The sequence below is a fragment of the Urocampus carinirostris genome, chromosome 10 (genome assembly GCF_059441175.1).
Source record: "Urocampus carinirostris isolate Australia breed hairy pipefish chromosome 10, RoL_Ucar_1.0, whole genome shotgun sequence".
NCBI lineage: Eukaryota > Metazoa > Chordata > Actinopteri > Syngnathiformes > Syngnathidae > Urocampus > Urocampus carinirostris.
This window is the reverse complement of record NC_142358.1, coordinates 37,486,929-37,497,043: the sequence shown is the minus strand read 5'-3', so window position 1 is coordinate 37,497,043 and position 10,115 is coordinate 37,486,929. Positions and strand designations below refer to the sequence as shown.

General features: G+C 39.8%; 1 protein-coding gene across 1 annotated transcript; it reads right to left on the bottom strand.

The window, feature by feature from the left end:
- Positions 1 to 371: 371 nt before the first annotated feature.
- nkapd1 (NKAP domain containing 1) lies at positions 372 to 6,982 on the bottom strand. Its single transcript, XM_088345755.1, has 6 exons — positions 6,835 to 6,982; positions 6,636 to 6,713; positions 4,369 to 4,457; positions 4,177 to 4,296; positions 2,511 to 2,564; positions 372 to 803 (listed from the first exon to the last, which is right to left on the bottom strand). Exons 2-6 carry the CDS (start codon positions 6,702 to 6,704, stop codon positions 482 to 484), a joined length of 654 nt encoding a protein of 217 aa, XP_088201881.1. The 5' UTR covers positions 6,705 to 6,713; positions 6,835 to 6,982; the 3' UTR covers positions 372 to 481.
- Positions 6,983 to 10,115: the final 3,133 nt, after the last annotated feature.

Below are 10,115 nucleotides of genomic sequence, written 5' to 3'. Positions count from 1 at the left end.
TTTCCCCCTCATATCTTCAGATCTAATCTCCACCTATGTCCCGGCCCGAAGCCTTCGTTCCGAGAGCGCCGGTCTCCTGGTGATCCCAAGAGCCAAGAAGTGTTCCGCTGGTTCGAGAGCGTTCTCCATCCGGGCACCGGTGTTGTGGAATGCTCTTCCCCCTGAGATCCGATCTGCAACCTCGGTGGAAATGTTTAAATCTAGGCTTAAAACTCACTTCTACTTATAGCATACGAATAACCTAAACTTCTTATATGTAATAACTTGTGAAGCCCTTAGAGACTAATTGTGATTTAGGGCTATACAAATAAAAATGACTTGACTTGACTTAACAAAAATGGGACATAAAGAAATGAATATCACACAACAGGCACGGTATAAAATATATTTCATAAAAAGCCAAAAGTGTTCCTTTCCATCCGATGATCCAGTTCTGTATTCCAATATTAAAAAAAATAATAAAAACCGCCGCGGCAGCGACTCAATCTTCCGAACTTTCTTCCGAGCTGGCCCCGCCAGCCGCTTTCCAATCCCTCCTGCGTTTCTTGCCCGAGTCAGAGTCTTTGTGCGAGTCAACGTTTTTCCTTTTGCGTCTGCGTCGGTCTCTGTCTTTCTTTTCTTTTTTATGACTTTTATGGCGACTTTCCATTTTGTTGCCTTCATCGCTGCTGTGCTCTCGCTTCCTTTTCCCCTCCTCGTCTTCCTCCTTTTTCTTCTTTTTCTTCTTCTTCTTCTTTTTGGAGCGTTTTGACTTAGATGCTTTACTTTTGTGCCCCTCCTTCTTTGGGGTGCCGCTTTTGTCACTGGAAATAGTAAAAAGAAAAACAGTTGGCGGATATTTCTTTTTACCGATATTATCAGTCCGATGTTCACGATTGATCAGTTTCGTAACTACCTACAATGCACAATTTCCCTTGCCCATGAATTTGCATGCCGCAAAGCACTGTGGGACTTTGACTGCACGCAATATCCGCGCAAACTCTACTTTATTAGCAAAAAAAGACTTCTTCTGCAATCTACGAGACATTTCCGTTGTATTTTCTGCCCCCACTGAAAAATACATCAGTTGTACAAATCCTATAGTTGTTTGGGAAAGAAAAATTATGAGTGTCTAATACACTAATAGTTCTGTTCAGGGTTCCCTCTAAGCTGCGCGCGTGCGCAATTGCGCACTGCTTGCACACTCTCAGCGCACAAGAAAATCTAGCCAGCGCACAAAAATCAGGGCTCAAAATTATTAATTAAGAAGCGACTTAAGTCAAAGTTACAGTGCATGAAGGTAAAAATACACCTGACGTTGTGTCCTAAATGCGGTATTTTGAAGTCGAGTCGAAGTAGAACGAAGTTGAGTAAAGTTAGTAGAGAACCGGCTTCTTTGGCTCACTAAAAAGGAACCGGCTCTTTCGGGTCCTAAACGGCTCTTCAGGTTGTTTTTGCTTCTTTAATCCCAACATGACCAAATATTAAGTAAAATTATGCACAAATTGACTTAAAGGGAGGAGGGAATAGAACAAAAAGGAAAAAAATACCAAAATGAAAAAGTAGTGAAAAGCTGAGGAAAAAAAAGAAGGAAAAATTTAGAAAAAAGCCAGAAAAAAAGAAAAAGAAATGTGGGAAAAAAGTATATAGAGAACAAAAAGAAAAAAAGTAATAGCTCGGAAAAAATAAACACAATGACATTTCTTTTGAAGGAATTTAGAAAAAACAAGTAGAAAAAAACACAGAAAAAAGAATAAAAAGATTGTGTTGCGTTCAAATAATTTCCAATTACTGTATATCAAGTGAATCTTGTTGCCAACATTGTATTTCCACTAAAAAATGTGATTAAGTACAGTTCTGTATCTTACAACCAACTAAATAAGCCCCCAAAAATGTTAATATTATGCGACAAAATATATCAGGAAAAAAAAAGAAATGGATATCTTGTGAAAGAATTGTAAGAACAAACAACGTTTGTAGGCCGTACAACCTTTGCAATAGTACATGAGTCAATTCATTCAAAAGAGAAAAATAATTTTGCATTTCCGGAAACTCAGCAAAATGTAACTTGATGTCAAGTTTTGGACATGTTTGATAATGACTTAGTTGCCACACTTGGGATTATGGTGGCTCACTGTTGTTTCAAGCGTTACCCACCGACTTTGTGTGAACGCTCAGACCCGTGGAAAATTACAGGGAACATTGGTTCTTTTATTGATATTTTTGACCATCCAAAACATCAAATCCTCTCAATACAATGCAGCGCTCCGACCACACCACACACTAATAACCTCCAATTAATTTCAATTGGCTATCACAAGATAATAACGAAGAGCCTGATGAGTGCTGTCAAAAAGGCTTCTCTGTGTGTTGATAACAAAATTAATAAAGCTCAAATTGCTAAAAGAATTCCCGCTGGTGCAATCACTCTCTTATAACCAACATGAGCAGACAATAGGGGGTAATAGAAAGGGGGGGGGGAAAGGAGGAACTTCTGTATCTTCCGTTTATCACGATAGTGTGTAATTTACCTGTCACTCTCAAACTCTTCAGGATACAGCTCCTTGAAGCCGCTGTGACCCCATCTGCACACAAGAAAAATCATGATATGGACTCAATCCACTAATCCAGTGTTGGGAGAAAAAAACCAACAGTTTTGATACAGTAAAACCATCAACAACAATAAGGTTTATACAGTAGATCCCCGGGGCTACTGCATCACTAGCTTACAATGATTTAATGTTACGAGGTGGGATTTTTGTAGTAACTTTGTCACATTTTTTTAGTATTTTTGTAGTATTTTGTAATATAGCATTACTCTAGTAGTATTTGTGTAGTAATTATATAAATTTCTGCATTTGTATAGCGCTTTTCAAGTCAATGAAGATCTCCCAAAGCGCTTTACAATGTGCTTCACACTTACCCATTCACACACACACACACCAATAGCAGCCATGCAGCAATGAGCGATTCAGTGTCTTGCCCAAGGACGCTTCGACATATAACACTGGATTCGAACCTCCCAAGATCCCAAGACGAGCGCTCTATCTCCTGAGCTAATGCCGCCCCAAAAGTTTCCTCCCCGCCGGGGAATCGAACCGCGGTCTTCAGCGTGACAGGCAGAGATACTGTCCACTATACTAACGAGGACTGCATATACTATTTTTTTTGTTTTCAGAATGAAAGCAAATAATATACGAGGTCCCTGTTTTTAAGCACTATATTTGATATTTAGTTTTGTAGCTATTGCATTATATTTTTGTTGTTTTTCTGTAGTATTTTTGAGTAGACACACCAAGTGGCAATGGACCCTTCTCAAGATTTCTTTATTTACCTCATGTTGAGATCTTTGAGTTTTTCCTTGCCTTCATGTAGGTTTTAGATCAGGGGATTGTGTAATAGTAGTCTGTGCAGCCCTTTGAGACTCCTTGTGATTAACGGCTATACAAATAAACATGACTTGACTTGAATTAGATATTGTGTTGGCCCAAATTCCTTTAGGTGCCAGAAAACAACAGAAAAGTCAAACTGTGTTCGTATGCATACCTGTGGAGGTCAAGTCTGCTATTGGTCCACGTTATAAGAATCTGGTTCGCTATTCGTTTGTGTCAACGCTTTTTTAAAATGCCGATATGCTGTTAGCTAAACCCCGTCCTACAACAACACTTCCTTCTTACCAATACACTGTGATGATTAAAACTGAATGAATATATAGATTTATATTATATATTTGTCGCCGATTTACAATTTCAACCGCGATAACACTAAATTTTGGGGACCCATTAATCTCTGTTGGGACTTATAGATTTTTGAGCATGCGAGTCCCTGGGACCCATCACTTTTCAGAAGTAAAATGAACACTGGTATATACATACAATTTAGGCCTGTTCACAAGCACTACCTGGAAAATATTGCCTATCTAACCCAATATTTGTTTTTTTTATTGTAGTTTTGTATTCATTATTTGTTTATCCTGCCACATTGAATCTCTAATGTACACCAACTTGTAAACAATGACTATAAAGACCACTCTACTCTCTTCTATTAACTTTACCAGATAGATAAATACCATCAAGTTCATTGTCCTATACTGCAAAACCCTTTAAAAGGAATTCTATGTTCAACCTTCAGTATTAGTCAGCGCAACCTCTGTGCGTGAAGTTCTAGGACAATTCGAAACCTGTTGTTATCGCTTACCGTTCCGGATCATTGTCCTCAAACTCGTAGAGTTTCCGCGTCCAGTACCGAGCCTCTCTGTCGTCGTGCTCAGAGGCCACTCTGGATTGGTAGGATAACCGATCGCAGTGCATTTGACCTCTGCAACAATACCGAAAAGTACGTCAGATCTTATTTTTTTTTGAATGGTTTACAGAGAAGAACCGTGTGTACCGTATTGTCTTGGTGGCGCTCATCTGATCGAAGTTGGACATTTGTACCTCCCATCCCCGCAACTTCCACATTTCGGATTCTTCCTGGATCTGTCGTAAGTTAAAAGGCATTTTTTGTATCCATGACTTTTGCTTTATGGACATTGCAATGAAAAAAAAAACATTGTACTAGATTCTAGTGACTAGAAGGTAAGTACAATGATGTTAATAATAATGAGGGATGCATCAAAATTTCGGCGACAAAAATGATTCCTCAGAAAATAATCAAAATTGCATTTTCTGTCTAGATAGATAGATACTTTATTCATCCCCGTAGGGAAATTCACACTTCCAGCAGTATCCTTGTGTTGGAAAATAAAATAATAGAATAAAAGAAATAGAATACAAAAATATCCAATATAACGTGTTGATATAGAGTATTTCAATAGTGCTACATAAAATACACACTGTAATAAAAATAGGGTAATATGCAAATGTGTGGGTGGGGTTTAATGTGGGCTTTTACTCCCCTGGGTGGAGTTAAAAAGCCTCATAGCATGAAGAAGAAATGATCTCCTCAGTCTGTCCGTGGAACAAGACTGTGACAGCAGTCTGTCGCTGAAGCTGCTCTTCTGTTTGGAAATGATGCTGTGTAGTGGATGTGATGAATTGGTCAAAAGAAAATTGTAAAAAGGTGATGACGTAATGCCTTAAGTGAGGCAAACCATTCAACACTGGCTTTCACTCATGGGCAAGTCAATGCAAGGTTTGACTGATAATTTTTAATTTTGGATATATAAATAAATAATAGGAGCTGGGAATGAACCCTGGACCTCTGAATCGTGGGGCTGAGAGCTAACCACTTTACCGACGTGCCAACTGGAGATTTTAATTCTCCATTATGGTTTTACCTTGGATAGTATGTGACTTTGGTTCGTTTGTTGCATCATTATCAATTCCGTCCTCTCATTTTCTTGTCAGTTATCTGTATTGTCAGTAAAAAGTTAAAACGTACTTTGAAAAGGGGCCGAGCAAGATTGTTCGGTGTAGCGGCTACAAGTGATTTATGTGATGAATGCCACTTCACCCAAAGTACAATAAACATGTTTTTTTCTCCATTTTAGATCTCAGAACAATTTTACTTCATCTGCTAACCCCCCCCCCAAAAAATTAGAACCTAAAATCGCCCCTGGCTTTGCTTTTGAATTAGGCATTAATCAGGTAAGCGTTTTTACTTTTTGGTTTGATTACACTGAGATGAACTGGATGTCAGATTTACAAGATTTTACAAAAAATATGCCTAGATACTACTGTTTAAACCAGGGGTGTCAAACTCATTTTAACTCGGGGCCACACGATAGAACAAACATTCTGTCGGGGGCCGGACTAGTAGAATAAAGAGAAAGAAAAAGAGAGATAAAGAAATAAGAGAGAAAGGGAGGGAAAAGGAGAGAGGGCGGGACAAAGAAAGAAAGAGAGGGAGACAGTGTGAGAAACAAAAGATAAAAAGTTGTGAGAGAGGGGGAAAAGAAGTGGAAGAGGAAGAAAGGAATCCAAAGAGAAATACAAAGACAGAAGGAGAGAAAAGAGAAAAGAAAGCGCGAAGGGTAGGAAGAGAGAAAGAGAAAAGAGGGAAAAGGAAAAAAGGAAGTTAGAGCAAATGAAGTTCAAAAGACACAGAGAAAGAGACAAAGAGGAACAAATGAAGAGAAAAATAGAGACACAGACAGAGTGGGAGATAAGGGGTGGAAAAGAAAGAGAGAGAGAGAAATTAATACAGTGTCTTTGTGACAGGCACCTGGCTTTGGCAACATCAAGTTGACATATTTCAACCTGCAGCTTGTTTTTCTCTTGCGCTTCTCTGAGTGTTGTCTTGCGGGCTGGATTCAATCCCTTAGCGGGCCTGGTCTGGCCCGCGAGCGGCCTGTTTGACACCTGTGGTTTAAACCGATCGATGACTAGAGAGCGCTCGTCTTGGGAGCAAGAGGTCGCAGGTTCGATTCCCATGTTATATGTCGAAGTGTCCTTGGGCAAGACACAGAATCCCTAATGCCCCCGATAGTAGGTAGTCGCCTTGCATGGCTGACGCTGCCATCGGTGTGTGTGAATGGGTAAGTGTGAAGCACATTGTAAAGAGCTTTGGGAGGTCTTCTTGACTTGAAAAGTGCTATATAAATGCAGACCCTTTACATTTAATAAGCATCTGATCTATTTGAATCGTATGTTCTTGCACAATTGTCAATCGAGTTTGATTATTATTTTTTATTTGTCTCTACTGTTGCCTCCTACCTTGTTGTGAGCATCAGTGTGTCGGATTACATTCCGCAGCAGAGTCTTTCCGATCGTCTGCTTCGACATGATGAAAATCTAACACAAAAAGGGAACATTTTGATCACACGAGCAGAGTAAAGAAGCAAAAATAGAATTGAATTGGGAAAAACAATCGTCGTTACCGATTTACACAGATAAGATTCTTGACACAACTCACCCTTGACTTGCGAAACTATTCCAAAAAACACACTAAAAATGTGTCTTTTGAGAAAATCGTCAACTTTTATTAGCCAAAACAAAGAAAGGCTTAGATTGTGATCAGCCGCTCGCGGAGCTACTTCCGTGTACGTCATTACGTTTTCCGGTACAAGTAAAGCCTTATTAGGTACTGGCTCAGAAAAACTGTCAATCAATGTTTAAACCAATGTGCGTAAAGAGAGTAACCGCCCCTTGAAAATGCTCCTATTGCTTAAAGCAAGCGTATCCGCTTGATATTAGCTCGATGTGATTGGTCGGGACATGAATAAGGGCGTTCCATATTTCTTAGATGAAGACGTTTATTCATCAAACTAGGCATTTTAGAATGGATTATGGTAACTTGGGTTTAAATAAAGAAACATGATGACGGTGTAACTAGCTGTCATCTTAATATAATATAGGCTGCATCTGTCCATGTTTCTATGTCACAGAGAGGACAAACCACTGATTCCAATCCGCCCTAGTGACACGCTTAAATGTATGCAATGGAAGGTTTGTGCAGTTTAAAGCAGATATAATTGAAATAATTCACTCATTTTTCTTTTTCTCTTTTTTTTTTTCAAAAAAGCATCATGTCCAGCAAAACCAAGCGGACTTCAAGTACAGGGTTGGGTAGGGTTACTTTAACTTGATTACTTTCAATTACTTTTGGATTACTCCAATACCAAATATGCTAATAAAAGACAAAAGAAACTAAATATGAATAAAATGACTGAATTTTGTGAAGGCTTGGGGAGTAACGGAATACATGGAACAGCAAAAATAATGTGGGCAAGCTGTTTGGATTTCTTTTCATTTGGTTTCTGTCGCATTTTATGTTAGTTTTGCCGGAGATCAAAGAGATCAAAGCCAGGAGAGAAAGCTTACCACGTGTTATGAATCATCATTTTATTCATATTTTGTTTCTTTTGTCTTTTATTCGCATATTTGGTATTGGAGTAATCCAAAAGTAATTGAAAGTAATCAAGTTAAAGTAACCCTACTCAAGTATCATATACACTCCAATATGAACCTACATCACATATAAGTATTTTCTTAAAACTGCTTTTAAATAAGTACACGCACACAAAAAAATCCTAAGTATCAAACCAGCCTGTACGTAAGCATCAATAAATATTTCAGGGTGGTGTATGCAACTTCTAAATGTTTTACCAACTGACACCATTTTCTGGCTGAAATTATCATTGCAGCTCCTTTTGCTGTGCGTGCAAGTATGTGAACATTTTCGAAGTACATAAATAAACTCTTTCTAATCCATCTTTTGGGGGGTTTGGGTTGGCATTTGGACTGTATTTGAAACAGTCATTTTCTTACTTTCACCATTTTCATCCTGGAATAAAATAAAACCAGACCCAACTGAGGATAAGCGGTGCAGATAATGGGTGGATATATAATTTCAAAATGACCAACTTCATTGTTTCAGTCATTTGTTAGTTCTTCATTTATTCAGTCATAATTATACTGTGAAGGATGGGGGTACGCTTTCCTGTCAGTTCCTGATTGACTCCGGGATGCATGGACATGATTATGAGGGCGGTGGTGGGGCGGGGGGACTGCGAAGTGTCGTTTGGTGTGGAACGGATCACGAATCTGCCCTGGCGGCCTTGGTCGGGGCAAATTTACTTACCTCGGCAGTGTAGTTTACTGTTCCACTTTGTGCGAGGCAGAGGTTGCCCGTCGACTTGGCATCGCACACGGAGCGATGAACTCGCTGAACAAGACCGTGTGGCGCTCCCGTTCTCCGAGCACTGAGACAAAACTTAGCGTGTTCAGGTCCTTGGTGTTATCAACCTTGCCTTACTCTTGTAAAACCTGGTCGCTCACCGAAGGCCTGCTCATTTGTGCCCAGAATATTCTTCAATAAAAACAGAGAGAAAGAAATGCTCATCTTAGGCTCCTATCTAGACTGACCTCTCATCTTTAAGCATCTCATCTCATCTCATCTCATCTCATCAGCCGTACCGCTTATCCTCATTAGGGTCGCGGGGGGGCTGGAGCCCATCCCAGCCATCTCCGGGCAGTGGGCAGGGGACACCCTGAACTGTTTGCCAGCCAGTCGCAGGGCACACAGGGACAGACAACTCATTCGCTCATTCACACCTAGGGACAATTTGGACCGGTTGATGTAAATAAAGAGGAAACACCTTTCCTCTCCTCTCCAATTTCACATTTATGCAAAATGATTTTTTACACGTTATCCTGCTCTTTTCTCCAATATTGATGAAAGGTGAATCTGGATGTGCAAAATATTTGTGGGCTTTTCACCACCACATGACTCTGGGAAATCCCTGTCCAAGTGGCACGAGTGTCGAAAAAAACATAAAGGCTCTCGTTGTCTAGGTTGGAAAAAATAATCACACTAGTGAGTTCAGTTCAGAAAAGGTATTGGCATTGTCAAAGAACAACAAAACTTCGTTTGGGGCATCCAGTCATCCATTCACAGTGGTTGGCATGTTTTGTTCAGTTATACAGTAATTCGTTTTCCAACATGTGTTGTCTACCTTTCATATTTTGTTTTGCTGAACTAATTGGAGTTGGAACATTATGATGAAATGAAATGATCTGCATTTATATAGCGCTTTTCAAGTCAATGACTTCCCAATGCGCCTTACAGTGTGCTTCACATTTCCCAATAGCGGCCTTGTATTGCAGCCATGTAAGACGCTAACCTGCTTATTGGGGGTATTAGGGGTTCAGTGTCTTACCCAAGGACACTTCAACATGTAACACGGACAAGATGGGATTCGAACTAGGATCCCTTGATCCCAAGACGAGCGCTCTACCTCCTGAGCTACTGCCGCCCCAACATTAGGTAGTTCAATCTACGCTGGAGCATTTTCCCTGTGTCCTCATTCTTTCATGTTTTGTTAAATTAGAACCTGCTCCTATATGCCATGACTTATCATCGCGTTTTGTTCAGTTAAAGGTAATTAGTGTGCTTGCGTTATATTTATTGGCCCTGTCGTCATGGCACACTTGCTGTTCTGTCCACGAGTGTGAATATTTCTGGAGTCATTTCCCTTTCATGTTCTGTTCTGTAAGGGCTGCTTAGTGTTCCAACATATCCCAGGTCGTCTTTCTTTCATGATTTGTTATGTTAGAACCTGTTGATGTTTGAACATAATATAGTTGTTCTATCCACACGTGTGAATGTTGCCTGACTCTTTGTACATTCTTGTTTTGTTCAGTTAAAACCAGTTGGTATTGTCTATCAACATGTGGGTTTATGTCCTTCTTTTT

What these genes read in the sequence shown, in the direction of transcription:
- nkapd1 (XM_088345755.1), bottom strand. Translation starts at nt 6,704, where the DNA reads ATGTCGAAGCAGACGATCGGAAAGACTCTGCTGCGGAATGTAATCCGA. An exon ending in AGCGCCACCAAGACAATACG is followed by an intron (nt 4,297 to 4,368) that starts GTACACACGGTT and finishes GTATTGTTGCAG; the next exon opens with AGGTCAAATGCACTGCGATC. An exon ending in GAGGACAATGATCCGGAACG is followed by an intron (nt 2,565 to 4,176) that starts GTAAGCGATAAC and finishes TCTTGTGTGCAG; the next exon opens with ATGGGGTCACAGCGGCTTCA.